The sequence below is a fragment of the Homarus americanus genome, unplaced genomic scaffold, assembly GCF_018991925.1.
Source record: "Homarus americanus isolate GMGI-L3 unplaced genomic scaffold, GMGI_Hamer_2.0 scaffold36188, whole genome shotgun sequence".
In the NCBI taxonomy this organism is placed as follows: domain Eukaryota; kingdom Metazoa; phylum Arthropoda; class Malacostraca; order Decapoda; family Nephropidae; genus Homarus; species Homarus americanus.
The window spans coordinates 4,459,852-4,475,992 of NW_024718183.1; the positions used below are offsets into that span (position 1 = coordinate 4,459,852).

Below are 16,141 nucleotides of genomic sequence, written 5' to 3' on the forward strand. Positions count from 1 at the left end.
CAATTAATTTCCTTTTGAAGAAAGTGTTTTTTCTGTAATTTAACGTGTGTAACTTATCTACAATTGCATTTAATTTTAAAATTGACATTGTCTGCTAATATACGTATTGTATACCAGACAAATTAAAATTTAATATAAAAATATGAAAAACAGTGAACGTCTTTTAAGTAGGGTAACCACTTATGCTTCACCTACACTAAGCCACACAAAACAAACACTATTATTGTGTTAGTCAGGGCTGTTAAGCAGGAAACTGTAAGTATTAGAAAACACACCAAAGAAGATGAATTCTTTTGATATATTAAGTGTTGCCAAGGGGATCATTCATGTACTGTACTTGACAAACATCATATAAGAGAAAAAAAATTATATTAAACCCCTCAGGAAAGATTCTCGTCATATACAACACATACAGTACAGTAATAAGATATTGTACTGTACACAGTAGTTACTGATTATGTGTCTGTACCAATGATGTCTCCATATTACACCAGTATTGATTCTGGTGCTCAGTTACAATGAACTGTACAGGATAACTTAACTAAGGTACAATCTGACTTACTTGACTTATCTCTATGGTACTCTTCACTGCATCCATTCATTATCTTCATCCCTTCGCTTCAGTCTTGTCACCTCTCTCATGCTAGGTTCTACACCCTCAGTTTCTGGCCACAGTAATCCTTCTTGGGACCTCCTCCCATGCCTGACTCTTTTAAGCCTTATACTATTACTGTACTGTCTATCATCCTCATCACATGGCAAAATAATAATCAAACCTGGCATCTTTTAATCACAGACTGAGTGGTGGCTGTCTGAACATTTCAATCAATCTATTTCACACTTGAAGATGTTATTAACTGAACATTTGTGGAAATGAATGGCACTTGAATGAGATTTCTACCAAAACAACACATACTCATGTCCAAACAGTACTGTATGTATAATTGAAATATTTGTAGGAGTATTTCACTTTTTGGAAAGACTTTTATATTCAGTGCCTCAACTGACGCTACCGCGGTTGCTGGAGGATCGGCTTTTTTCACACTTCATTTTTCCAACATTCGCTGCCTGAGATCCAATTTTCCTTCTGTGGAGCACCACCTATTAACCTCTTCCCCCGACCTCTTACTACTATCCGAACTTCAACTGACCAAAGCAGCTTCACCCAAACCTTTTCAAGTCTCCAACTACAACCTTTATACCTCCTTCCGTTCTAAGGGAGGTGTATGTGCCTACTGCAACACACGTACTCCTATAGCTCGACTCACGGTTCTTGAATCTTCCCTTTATGAAGTCATCTGTCCCAAAATATCTCTACCAACTATAACTATTGTTCATTGTTTCCTATACTGTTCACCCAAATCAACCACATATTTGAAACTTTTTGACTGTCTTACTTCTTGCCATGAGTCGTTGCTATCCACACACCCCAACACCGAGATCCTCTACCTACAGGATTTCAATGTACATCACAGTGAGTGGCTTGGTTCTGCAAGGGATGACCCAGGTGGAGCTGAGGCACTCTCTTTTTCCTTGCTTAATGATCTAGAACAAATAATTAAACACCCTACACGTGTTCCAGATCGACACGATCAACTTACTAACATTCTTGATCTTTGTTTTACCTCTAACCCCTCATACCGCCTCCCCCACCCCCCTCTAAGCGCCTACCATGGCACTATCGGAGGGCAAACTGGCAATCCTTACGAGAATTCTTCGCCGAGTTTCCTTGGGATGAATGTTGCTTTTCCACTCGGGACGCCTCGGTATGTGCTGACAGCATTGCTGGGGTTATACAGGGTGGTATGAGTGCATTTACCCCATCTTCTGCCAAAACTTTCACTTTACAATCATGGTTTGATTGCTCCTGCTCTCTTGCATGCAGGGAGAGAGATAGGGCATATCAAGCTATGAAACTATCTCCTTCTCCAATTACCCACTCCTCTTTCATTACTTCTAGGAATCGTTGTAAGGCTATTCTTCGTAGGGCCAAGCGAAATTTTATAAACAGAAAGACAGCTGTCCTAATTCATTCTTCCTCTAGTAAATCCTTCTGATCCTTAACCAAACACATATGTAATAACTTCTGCACTCCTTCTTTTCCTCCGTGCTTCCGACCTGATAACTCTATAGCCAACTCTCCCCCTGATAAAATCAATCTCTTTGGCACCTTATTCTCCTCTAACTCCACCTTAGACGATTCCAACTCTATCCCTCCTACCCCTGCTCCCCCTACTGAACCTATGCACTTTCCTATAATCTTCACTCGTAGGGTTGCTGGTGTGTTATCCAGGTTGGATGTGAGTAAGGCACATGGACCGGACGGAATACCCCCTCGTGTTCTGAGGGAGTGTGCTGAAGCCCTGGCCCCTGTGCTTGCTCGCCTCCTTCGCCTTTGCCTCAAAACCCAACCTTTTCCTTCATCTTGGAAGCATGCCTTGGTTCAGCCTATCCCGAAGAAGGGTGACCATTCTAATCCGTCTAACTATCGCCCCATTGCCCTAACTTCATCCCTCTCTAAGATTTTCGAAACTATCTTGAACTCCCATTTTCTTCATCACCTTGAATGCCATTCTCTTTTGTCGGATCACCAGTATGGCTTTTGCCAGGCGAGATCTGCCAGTGATCTGCTCTCCTACTGCACCCATCTTTGGTCATCCTCTCTTTGGGATTATGGGGAAACTTTCGTCATGGCCCTCGACATCTCCAAAGCATTTGACAGGGTATGGCACAAGTCTTTGATTTCTAAACTTCCTTCTTTGGTTTCTCTCCCCCACTTTGTTCTCTAATCTTTAGCTTCCTTGAGTACCGATCCATGGCAGTTGTTGTCGAGGGATCTATCTCTCGCTCTTTCTCTACCAATAGTGGTGTCCCACAGGCTTCTGTTCTTTCACCGACTCTCTTCCTTCTTATTATCAATGATTTACCTCACACTACAACTAATTCTATCCATTCTTATCCCGATGATTCTACCCTTCACTCATCTTCACATTTTCCCCTTCCTCCTAACTCTCAAACTAGATCTGTTTCTAGAGCTGATATCATTACATCTATCAATGTGGATCTGTTCAGCATCTCCGAATGGGGAGGTAGAATCTTGGTTAAATTCAATAGTAATAAAACTCAGTATTTACCAATTACACTTTCCAAATTAGATGATCTCCCGCCAATCACATTTCAGGATGTTATTATTCTACCAAATTCTAAAATAGATATGGTAGGTCTCACCATTTCCTCTAATATGTCATGGAAGCCACACATCCTGGGAATGCTGTACAAATGCCGTAGCTACTTCACTCCTGAGCAGTTGCTTCAAGTATATAGGGGATTCATTCGTCCTAACTTGGAGTACTGCTCTCATATCTGGGGTGGCTCGTCTTCTGTACAACTGTTAGATAGGGTGGAATCAAAGGCATTTCATCTTATTTACTCTCCTCCTTTAGTTGAAAATTTTTCTTCGCCGCAATGTTGCTTCACTCTCTCTCTTTTACAGGTACTTTAACGGGCAATGTTCGGTGGATTTGGCATCCTGTGTACCGCCGGCAAGGCCGTGGGCTCGTAACACACGTCTTGCCCGCGGTGCCCACCGTTTCTCTGTGGATGTCGGTCACACTAGATTAACCCGTTATGGTACATCCTTCTTTCCTCACACAGCCAAACTGTGGAATGCTCTGCATTCTTCTGTGTTTCCATACTTATACACTCTGTCTCACTTTGAAAAGCTGGTTTTCTGGCATCTTCGTGGTGTAGATTAATATAACCTTTTCCTTTTCTATTTTTAATTTCTTCCTATTCTTATTTTTTCGCCCCCTAGGCCCTGTTGTGGGTCGATGACCTGTGCCCGGGAGAGCATTCCCCGCAAAAAAAAAAAAAAATAAATAAAAATTGTTACCAATACTATGACACACCCCGGCCATACAAGGTCCTACTGAAGACACAGGCACCAGTTCTTTATTACTGTATTATTATTATTATTATTATTATTATTATTATTATTATTATTATTATCATCATCATTATTATTATTACTATTACATTTTCGTCCCCCAAGCCCCGATGTGGGTCAGTGACCTGTGCCTGGGTGGGCTAATTCTCGTAAAAAAAAGAAAAAGAAAAAAAAGTGACAAACTTATTCATGTATGTCTAAGATAAGGTTGATGATGAATGAACAAATGGGTGAACAGAAATGATTGATTGATTGACTGATTGGGCAAAATATCAGGCTGTAATTATTTGATGCTGATAATGAAAATCATAAGTTAAAACTATGATATCAAAAATAAAATAAAATACAACTTAAGAAAATCACAAGTGGTTTTAACAGAGGTCAGACAGACAGGAGATGAGGCACTTCCCCTGCCAAGGATTCACAGCCTGGTTAGGGCTAAGAGCAGCATATATCAACATTAGAGTTTCCCCTGATACAACTTCCTTCCTATAAAAATATCCCTCATTGTCCTGCCCATCATACTTTCCCCGATGTAAAAGTAAAACAAATAAATTCTTTCCATTAACAGTAAACTAGATGAACACTTCAGAATAAACTGGAGAAAAAATTTAAAGTTTATTAAGTGTAATCCATCATAATTATGTGACAATAAAAACTGTAATAAGCAAACTATAAGAAAAAACTACACTGTGGGTGTATGTTAAGTAATCTTCTTTCTCTTGTTGTTATGTCCAGCCCTAAATATAACATCACAAGACACTACAGTATTCTCTTGTGGCTGTTAAACATATCACTGGGGAATGACCTCTTAGATGACAGGTTATATGTCACAATATATACTGTGAACTTTGGGCTTCCTTCATAAAGAAGATATCCTAAGATTTGTTATTAATAAAAACAGATTAATATAAAAACAATTTCAAATGTTTTATATATTGCTTACTTTTATATAAGGTTATTCTCAGCATAAGCTCCACTGTGTGCCACATGTGTACTGAAGTTCACTACTAACTTGTGCTTACTGATTGTTGTACCATTTTGTATTTACTTAAACAAATTATGTACATAACTCAATAAATCACACCATGACTTATTTCTTCAACCTAATTATGACATCTATCTTTATTGTTGTGTGAAAGTGACCAACTTCCTTTACACAGGAGATTCCAGTAAATATGATAAATGGTTACAAACAAGGTATAATAATCCTAAAGAAAATAATGACGAGTTATGAAAAGAAATGTATTGAAATATTAAGATGAGGAAATGGAGAGTTGGTAGCCGGGATATGTTGAAATAGATTACAATATTATAATTAATTACTAAACAAACTATAGTAGAGGCTCCCTGATCCTAACCAAAAAAGAAAGTTCTGTGCAGGTTTTTTTTTTACACACTCAATACTAATGTCTACAAGAACTTAAAGAAACATTAGTTACCCATTAAAGTCAACGTTTTCTATTACCATTTTTTAATATCTCCTAACATTCCTTTCAAAAGTCATTCAATACGGATTATATAATTTTTTTCGTTTAATTTAACTGAGATTGAAATTTTAGTGAAATAATTCAAGAGATAAAGAGAAAAAATACGTTTTTTTTTTTACGCTAGAACGCACTGCAGAAGTAGCCAATCAACGCATAGTATTGATCTTGACTTCACTGGGGCGACCAATCAGCGGTCAGAACGCACTGCAGAAGTAGCCAATCAACGCATAGTATTGACCTTGACTCCACTCGGGCGACCAATCAGCGGTCAGCGTGAGCGTCTGCTAAACAGCTGATAGAACAACAACAACAATGGCCAAGACGAGTGGATATTACTCTAAATTCTACTCCAGTTTCTGTACCACGAGACAGAGGAGTGTGTGGCGTGACTCAGGAGGAGTTCTCTTGGGGTTTAACATATTAAAACTGTACGAGAACCCCGACAGTATCAACCAGGAGGTGAAGACGGCCAAGATAATGAACTGGAAGGAGAAGACCGGCACTGACAGACTACGGCTCATGTTTTCTTATGATGAATTCGGCAAAATGAGTCCAGAGATGGGGATGGTAATTACTCTACTATATGTCACTAAGAAAAGCCAACCATATTTTAACATAAACCATGTACACAACCAATGCTGGTGGGTGTGTGTGTGTGTGGGTCATCTTTCTTTACCTGAACATGGGATTCATTGAGGTCATCATCCTAATGCTTCACAGACATTAATAATAGGCACAGGATAAAGGTACAGCAGCCTACTGTGAACCACTATGTCTATTGGTACAGCAGCCTACTGTGCATGAATGGTCGTCAGACTATGCAATGATAGTTGCTACGATGGCCTTCTTTCTGACTAACCTAACCTAGCTACTTTACACACAACCTAACAACCTATCTTAAATAACCTATTTAAATAAGATTTACCTCCATTAAACCTTATAATGTATCAGCAGCTAGTAATTGTTTCTGTAAAAGTGTCTGTGTGTATGAAATCCTGTCCAGATGAAAATTACCACGATAATATGGTTTAAAAATTTGCAAATCTTCATCATTTCTTGAAAACCACCAAAATAATACAGGTTGTACCTCTCTAGTCCGGCATTCTGTGGTCCGGAACGATTTTAGTTTGTCCAATAGGTAGATAGGCAGCTTTTTTTTCTTCTTTTTTGTACTTATCTGAATTATTATTATTATTATTATTATTACAGGAGTATTAAATTTTTGCCCCTCAGACCCCAATGTGGGTCAGTGACCTATGCCCGGGTGGGCTAATCCCCGTAAAAAAACAACAACAACAAAGCCGCGGGAAACTAAGGTTTGTTTACATCCGGCAGTTCGGCTGCTCTCTCTCTCTCTCTGCTTGTCTATACAGAGTACAACATTTAACCCTTCAATATATATGAGCAGTAAATAAGTGTTGCTTTCATATTCTTATGTAAAGTAATGACGATATGTTTTCACATGTGCGCATGAGCACTTACATACGCGATCTCTCTTTTTTCTTTACCATTATCGTTAGCTACTTCTATTGTTCCATTTATTAACATTAAATAACATTACTTAAAACAACCATATTAATTTTACTACAGCTACAACCAAGGTCTAATTTTCTTCAGTTTTATATGTAGAACCAGTCAGTCACTGGTTTTGTAATCAACGAAAACAATGCAGTCTCATTTCCTCGTGTTTTAATATTCTACGTATTATTAATGAATTGTATTGCTCATTTTGCACACAAACATTAATTCAATCAAAAAGACTTTCAGTAATAAACAATAATGAATCTTTTGTACATAAGAGAAATGACGCTCTTTACAGATTCTGCACGTCGTCTGAACGTTGGTGGGCCGTTCAAACACGTCGAAATTCGAGTTTCCGCCGTCAAAATTTTTAAATGTGTTGTTTTTTTTGTGTTCAAATAGAAAACGTCGAATTAAAAACTCACGAAATTTGAGAAGCTACTGTATGACATTTAACCCTTCAATGTCTTCAAAGAGACCATGAAGCAGAGAAAGTGGTGCTAGTGCTTTCAAGCCAAGTCACTATCTATCCAGGAAAAGGGTGAATTTCCATGGTCCGGAAATTTCCATGGTCCGACACCGGTCAGGTCCCGAGGTTGCCGGACTAGAGAGGTACAACCTGTAATAATACAGTAATTTGTCTTCTGTAGGAAATTCTTGTAACGTTTCTGGTTAATGTGCTCTGCTGTTCTAGAGTATTACCAGTTTTCCTAGAATCAATGCTGAAGAAATGAATGTTGTTCATTCATGGACTGCTATCAAGTCGCAGTCTTAGACTTAAATATTTAAAAAAGATCGAGACCATATTTTAAAGTGGATGAAACAAAGCAGCCAATCAACAAATTTCATTATGTTGTCTCTTGCAATGGCTGAGAATTGAATGATTCTTGAGAAACCTAGCTTAACCTAACCAAACCTCAAGCTAGAAATAACATGACAAACATAATTTCTAAGCTATCACAAGTGACAACATGACAAGATATATCTGTACAGATACCCACAGAGTGTTATTTGTGTTGTGTTCTAGCGTCAAGAAGTTTGGTACTGTCTGTTAATGAAGCATCAAGTGATGTTTCAAGACTTAGGTAAGCTTGTGTCCCATGACAGAAGGTAACATTAGGAAACTCTACCAGCAAGTGTTCGCAGCACTCCCTCCAAAGCTGCTAGTGTGCATCATGATCAAATACATGTTGTTGTTGACAAACTGGAGTTGTTGTTGACAATTGTTCCAGACTGACATAATTTTCAGCTGTTCACATCCTTTATATGTTGTGAATTCATGCCCACAGGTTGTAAATGGTGCCATGCTGGGAGCCTTCACAGGGACTCTAATTGGAGGGACACTCCATTCAAAAGAGAGTTTTATCAAATTTATAGAACGAAACCAGGGAACTGCATTCCAAAGCACATTTGAAGCTCAAAAACAACTGCAAACTAAGGTAAAGTAATCACACATCCTAAAATAATGAGTTAAATAATATTAAGTTGCCCTATATTTTTTTTACAAAAAAATACACAAAACCATTTACTATAAAAAGTAATATTTAAAAAGTGTAGGTACTGAAAGAACTTTGTGTGTGTGGTAGCGAGTACATGTCATTATGTAAGCCTGTATTACTATTTTTATTTATTTATTTTTTTTTTTTACTCTGTTTAATGTCAGGGGATGAAGAAACCTCCAAGAAAATTGTTGGGTGGGCTAGGAATCATTACAGTACATGGGGTAGCTAGCAAGGAAATTTTATGAAAAGCTTAAAATCATTTCTGAGGAACATTGTGTACCAACAGATCAATCATCCCTAGAAGCTACAAGCACTGATTCTTTTAATTAGTTAAACTGTCAGGTTATGTCTTATTCACAAAAGCTACAGAGTTATGATTATCTAAAATAGTTTGCACTAATTTTTAAGCATAATAAATAGTTAACCTTCGGAATTTCATAAATATGCTTTCTTATAACTACTGTAATGACATTTTAATAATGTGTAAACCCAACAGGTGACGTTAGGATTTGCTCGCGGTGCCTGGATACTGGGCTGGAGATTAGGGGTATTCTGTGGATCCTTTATGCTTTTTACTACTAGTATATCTGTATACAGAGGGAAGTCTTCAATCATCGAGTAAGTACTGTACCTTTATTTAAACCTTAACATATTGTGTATTTAAACATTTTAGCACATTCCTTATTTTAAAAAGTCCAAGGAGTTACTACAGGTTAGGTCGGACTACAGTATTATGTTATTTAGTTTTAAAGGAACATTGTCTGTCTGTGTTGATAATGCGGTCAAAAGGTGTACAATACTTGGATGACACGAGAACAATACTTGACAGGCGTTTTAACTAAGCATTACTCTCTTGACCCAGTTTAAAGCACGGCATAATCTTTGCTATTAATACATACAATGTGTACTTCCCGCCATCATATTTCCTGAAGTCACAGCTGTCAAATGTGTGAATAATTCTTCTACAGTTCAAATGGCCATTTATTCTTCATTTCATTAAATATTGGTGTTAAAATATGAATCCCTATTGCATTTTTATTGACAGTCTCTCTCTCTCTCTCTCTCCCTCCAGGTACCTGGTAGGAGGAGGTGCCACCGGGATTTTATTCAAGTTAAAGCAAGGACCCCGAGCCATGGTAGCTGGGGGAATATTTGGTGGAGCTCTCGGGGCCTTAGCAGGAAGCGTGAATCTCGCAATCATGTATCTTACAGGTACGTTACCACAGTGAAGAACAGTTTGAGGCATTAGTGTGTGTGTGTGATGACTTATAACACTTGTAAAACTAATGACCATATTAGATCTTGTTACTCCATGGGTGTTTTGTTCAGTGTACTGTAGTATATCAATGAGGGTGAAGTTGTAAAACCTCACTATTCTGTCTTGCAGGTGTAACAATGGAAGAGATAAGATACTGGCAATATGAATGGAAGGAAGAACTTCAAGCAGACAAACAGGAAACACTACGTAAGGCCAGAGCTGCAGACCTCGACATACTCACCAAAGCTCACGAAGAGAGAACTGCGTCAACAACACCATTATTAGAAGTAGTTGAGGACCAAAGTGCAAGTAATAGTATAAAATCATAAACTGTTACAACATAGGATGATATTGTTGTATAATATATAGGCACATTTATTAAAGTTACAATGCAAGATATATATTTTTTTCCTATACGTAATTACCAAAATAAATTGAATGGTCCCGTACACTGTAATATAAATAGGAACTACAGCAATAAAAAAAAAATCTTCAAACAATCCCCTTCCCACTACAGTACAGAAAGAACAATATAAGGGCCCAAAATCTCTCCCTCGTTACCTTATTGCATTACCAGGTATGTTCTACTGTAGTGTTTGTATTTCACACCAAGGCCCAAAGAAGTTCAACTGGTTAACCCAGACTGTCGTACATCACTCCAGCATCACATTCATTCCTAGAGCTACTCTATGACAAGCTTTCTGGTCACTAGAAGTCAACAAAAATCAAAATAAAAGACGGACAACATTATCAAACCAAAAAAATACCCATATCAACGAGGGTGTACAGTGGTCCCTCGGTTATCGGGCACAATCCGTTCTAGAAGGTTGCTCGTTAACCGAAAAACTCGTTGAACCATTGTTTCAATGGGTTTTGGGTAATTGGTTCCAGCTCACCGAAAATTGCCTAAATTTAACAAAAAAGGTAGAAAAGTACACTTACTTTGAGGTGTGTATGTAGAAGGCTCCTGGATGATGATGATGGGAATTAGAATGGGGGTGGAGGAGAAGGGAGAAGAGAAGGCATTGGGGTGGAAGAGAAGTCACCCCATGGCGCCATTTCACCCATAAAATTTTAGTTCACTTGGTGTAATTCAATATTATTTTCTTTAAATCAACACTGCACTGCATTATATATTGTCAATATGTAAAATAAATTTCAAAATGACCAATAATTTGCTTGGGAACAGAAAAAAAACATTTATGTTGAAGAGAGTCTGAAGCAAGATGTTACCTCTACTGAAAAGACACAGACTCACGCCTGTATGGTGTGTTGACAGGCTGTTTGGCACGCAAAACGCTAGCTTCCTATACTTCAATTATGTTCAATAATTGTTAAAATGACTAAAAAATTTAATATTAAACTATTAAAATTATTGAAGAGTATAAACTTCTTGATATTTGCTAAAATGGTAAGGAATTTAAGCCCTAGAACCGATTACTGCATTGGCGGACTAATACTACAGCTGGTGGACCGCCAAATGCAAGCGAAAACATGTTCAGGTCAACTCGTATCAAACTCGTTAATTGCGGGATTGCTCGTTAACCGAAGTTAAGAATCTTATGGAAGGTAACTCGTTAACCGAAATCTCGTTAACCGAGGCGCTCGTTAACCGAGGGACCACTGTACTAAAATTAGGTCTGTACTCACCCAGTGCTGTCTGGATCAATAGATGAAAACACACTGAATTCCGTTGCCGCTATGCCTCTACGTTCATCACTAACTGAGCTCATTCTACTGAGTGGGGTGCCCGGCACTTCCTGAAAGAGAAAAAGATTACTGGAATTGAGTATAAATTATATTTGTTAATTTCAGCACTCTTAAACTGGACTAAAATAAAAAGCGGGTGAAAATTTTTTATTCTTAAAATTGACAGATGGATAATGTTGGTCACGAGAGAAGTGATCTGATTGGAGAATGGAGATAAAAGATCAAGTGTCAAATTTCTATGTTATGAAAATATGAACAATCAGATTACATTAGAGAAGGAAGGAGCACAACAAGCTAAAGCACATCCAGTTGTAAAAAGTACTGAACTTTGTTACTTAAGTAAAAGTATTGTTACATTGGCAAAATGTTACTCCAGTAGAAGTAAAAGTATCCAAATATTAATGTACTCAAGTAGAAGTAAATAAGTATCTCATTCTTAAGGTACAGTACTCAAGTAAATTATACAAAAATTGTTAACTAAAAATAAAAAATAAGACAGCATTTCACATGTTTATTTGCTAATCTTTCTATTAAGATTAATTAATAACTAATTCTCAAAATTATGGCTGTCCATTCCAGATCTTTTAGGCCCATATATATATATATATATATATATATATATATATATATATATATATATATATATATATATATATATATATATATATATATATATATATATATATATATATATATATATATATATATATATATATATATATATATATATATCATGTAAATCCACAATGAAAACGTGGATAAGATAAATCTTGATAAAATCACAGGGAAAATGGAAACAACGAGCACCTTGGCTTTCGTCTTTATTCAAGACATCTGAAGATGTCTTGAATAAAGACGAACAAGGTGCTCCGTTGTTTCCCTTTTGTGTGATTTTATATATATATATATATATATATATATATATATATATATATATATATATATATATATATATATATATATATATATATATATATATATATATATATATATATATATATATATATATATATATATAATAACGGAAGCCCCTCGAAATCGAGGATAGCCGGCCCAAGGGCCTCCTAGGCGTGAATTTGTTTAGGAGTAGAAGCTGTCGCCAACACAACAACCACACCCTAAGTTAACGAGCTGCAGGACCCAGTGTCAAGGAATAGCCCGAGAAGACTGGCTAACTGCACTGGCTAACCATTACCCCGGAATACGATCAGGCAAATCGATTAACATTCAGGCTCCCAATTACTGCTGGGTAGACAGAGGCAAATGGCACAAAGAAACTTGCCCACAGTTTCACCCTGCCAGGGGATCGAACTCGGGTCTGCTCGCTTGTGAGGCGAGGATGCTGACCATTACACCACAGTTTGCCTAAATATAAGCCCAGCATGACCTACGGAAAGAGAATACTCGTACGTTCACCGCTCTTCTCTCTACAATCCATCGCAGGGATGGTTAATGGGCTGAAAATATATCCATCCCACACTATGATCACTTTCTTCCTTATCCACACAAGTACCGTCGACGTGAACATACAGTCTGCAGACATAATGTTGTCTGCTTGCATTAGGTTAGGATAAAGCCCACTCTGGCAAGTATCTGAGGCGGGGGATGACCCGCACTGTAAACTCTGTAACTGTCTCAACACTAACACCCTTCAACACTTCTGTATTGCCTTGACTGTCCCACTGTCAGGGACCTCCTACTACAGGGAGAGTCACTAACCACTATATGTCACCACCTACTTATTCGTAATAATTTAGATGTAATTCTTGTATGCTACCCACGCTTTGGTGGTGCTAACTCCCATTGTTGTTAAATCATATCAATATTGTCACCATATCACAAGTAACAGTGTCCTGCGAGACACGAGTACCAATGTATTAGTGTCTGACCAGATGGTCTTGTGACTCGGCTTGTTGCCCCCTGGGGTGTAATAACTGAATTAAATAATAAGCCCAGCATGACTAAACAGACGTTCACAAGCACCAGATGCAGGTAGTGGGGTATTAAGCTTCAGAGATAAGTCACATTATGTCAGGAAAGACCTCAGTAGCTCCATTCCTTCCCCTGGGCATGCCAAGTAGCAATCAAGCTCCTTCATTTGAGGAGTTTGTGGATGATTGTTGCCTCCATAATGACTAAGTCTGACTAAGACTCACCGTGAACTGCCCCTCTAACTGGGGATGTGTCTGTGGTGATATCACTCTTTGATTCTATTTATGAGTGGCTGGATTTTTTGCACCACAGAATATCTGGCGGGTGTTGAGGGGAGGAGCAGTGGTACATAGTTATTTAAACAGAATCTTAAATACTGTATACTCAATCTCACACATATGTCTAGATACCTGCTTTATATATAACTTAGATGGAATTATGTAAAGCATTTTGGAATCACAGCCTCTTTGAAATTCATTTTAGGTACAGGTACTGTATATGCAAAGAGCAACTGATGTTTAATGGAAAGGTGGGGGAGAAGAGGGTGGGCTGGGTGAGGTGGGGTGGTCAAGGTGCTAATGGACACAAGAAGATCAAAGGGAAAGTCCGCTGTTATAGCCACTGCCACCTGACTTGACATCACCTCACCTCATGAGACCTCTAGGTATGTGACCGCTTGGTGTCTCCCCACACCCACGCCACACCCTTCAAGGCTCCACCCACACAACTCTTTTAACATGGTTAATATATAATTAGTTAATTAAAAAAATATTATTAGCTTGCTACAGACATTAAAACTCTGTTTGTTTGTTTTGTTTGGGCATGTAACAAGTAACACTTTGTTTTTTATATTGTATTGCAGTAAAAGTATTAGAAAACCATACTTAAGTAAAAGTACTAATTTTTTTAGTATCTTTTAAAAAGTAGATAACCAAAAATGTTAATTGAGTACAATACTCAAGTACATTTATTTTGTTACTCTAATACTCTTTGCATATCAGTAATTAAAAAGTATTGCCAGGAGAGAAATTTTAACCAGTTGCAAGACAAAACTACGATTGATAACAACTGAACTTTTGCAACTTTTATCTCAAGTATATACTGTATGGAGGATGAATCCATGTACATGTGCTTCCTCATAAACTGACCGTGAATACAGAAAATGGTTTTGCTTATTGACCTGCAGCCTTTTCATCAAACCTGATTCTATTAAAGTCTGGTGAAAATCATAGAAGTGTAATGCGATAAAACTATACTAAATATGTTTTTTTTAATTTTGGTGCAGTCAGTTCAGTAAAAAAGGAAGCGTGTAAAGCTTCTTCATGAACTACAGAATGATAATAACAGACTGGCTTATCAGTCCATGGTTTTGAAATATCACAAGCCAATAAAAGACGGTGGCTTTGTATCTGTTTCAAACTGACAGCATAAAACTAAGGCAAAAAAATCCACAAATGATCCAAGATTTTAATCCATTTTTATTTAAACAGTTGTGATCTTCACTCTTGAAAATTTCTTATAATAATTTCAGCAATTTTTGAGAGACATTCTTCACTCATTACTACAGGACAGTATTACCATAAATAATGATCCCTATAGCTCTTTTGATTATCCATCTGAAAAGTAACAAAACATGACAAGCAACACACCTGATGCAGAGATTCATCAAGAACTAAAGAATTGTTTCCACTTGGTCCTCCATTCTGGAACATGTGGACAAACTCCTCAAAGCTGATCCTCCCATCACCATCAACATCTAGTCGGCTAAACAGCTGTTCCAAAACCTGTGATGGTGAGAGATAAAGAAAATGAGATGTTAAAAAAAGGGAAAAACTATAACCAGGACCTTTAATAGAAGACCTACTGTACTGTATGTGAGAGTACTGTACGCACAGATCATCTTGTGGAGTAAGACCAAAACGTTAACATGGAAAAATGAAAAGACAGTCAGGAAAGAGATAAATTAGCAAGGTACAGCCAATGCAACCAAGCATCCGAGGCTTTGTTGAGACCTTGTTCGTGTGATTACTAATTTTAGTTAATTATTTAGTGTTGTTGGGATGTTAATCACAAGTGTCAAAATCAAAGTTACCTAGTCAAGGCATTACTAAGATACTGTTCATGTGCATAACAATTTTGAGCTTGACCAGTTAATACGCTGTCGAGATGTTATTAAAAAATAATTATTAGTGTTGTCAGTCAAATTTTTATATCTTATTCCTTCCTAGTAAGTATGGTATGCAGTATATATCTCTGGCAGCACCAAGTTCAGTAAATGTGTTAATATTAGTATGTTATACACATACTGTATAACTGCACAAACTTGACTTCTACGTTACAAGTTTCTGTACACACTAATACGCCTCAAGATCACTATACAACTCCTAGCAAATACAGCTTCCTTCAGAGGAAATTTTCAACACAAACACAAGACTTCTGATGTACAGCTAATCACTTAATTTGGAAATACCAAATGTATTACCAACAATACACATAATTCATCAGCTTGCGAGCACTACTGCCATCAACGTATGTATGGTTACCTACAACCTCAATCATCTACCTGAGCGATGATGTCACAAAGAAACCATAACTCAAGATTGCTCAATGGGTCCAGGTATTCCTTTTCCGCAGGCTGAAACATAAAGCAACCAGACACTCAGCAAGAGAGAAAGAAGTATCTAAGGATATTAAAGAACAGTGAATACCTTAACACTTCAGTAGTCAGATAGAAGGAAAAATGTCTGAGTAATACAGTAGTCAAGATACCTGAAACTTGTAA

At 37.4% G+C, this 16,141-nt stretch overlaps 2 protein-coding genes across 6 annotated transcripts in view; one reads left to right on the forward strand and one right to left on the reverse strand.

Moving 5' to 3' along the window:
• Positions 1–16,141, reverse strand: part of LOC121859270 (ninein-like) — a 76,865-nt gene that overhangs the window by 51,019 nt on the left and 9,705 nt on the right. For all 5 annotated transcript variants that reach the window (XM_042356034.1, XM_042356038.1, XM_042356037.1 and 2 more), the window contains exons 5-6: positions 15,009–15,143; positions 11,368–11,477 (exon numbers count right to left, since the gene is read on the reverse strand). In XM_042356034.1, coding sequence (XP_042211968.1) covers positions 11,368–11,477; positions 15,009–15,143 — 245 coding nt within the window. The remainder of the gene's footprint in view (positions 1–11,367; positions 11,478–15,008; positions 15,144–16,141) is intronic.
• Positions 5,703–10,112, forward strand: LOC121859273 (RPII140-upstream gene protein-like). Its single transcript, XM_042356045.1, has 5 exons — positions 5,703–6,003; positions 8,247–8,396; positions 8,956–9,077; positions 9,532–9,671; positions 9,847–10,112. Exons 1-5 carry the CDS (start codon positions 5,749–5,751, stop codon positions 10,044–10,046), a joined length of 867 nt encoding a protein of 288 aa, XP_042211979.1. The 5' UTR covers positions 5,703–5,748; the 3' UTR covers positions 10,047–10,112.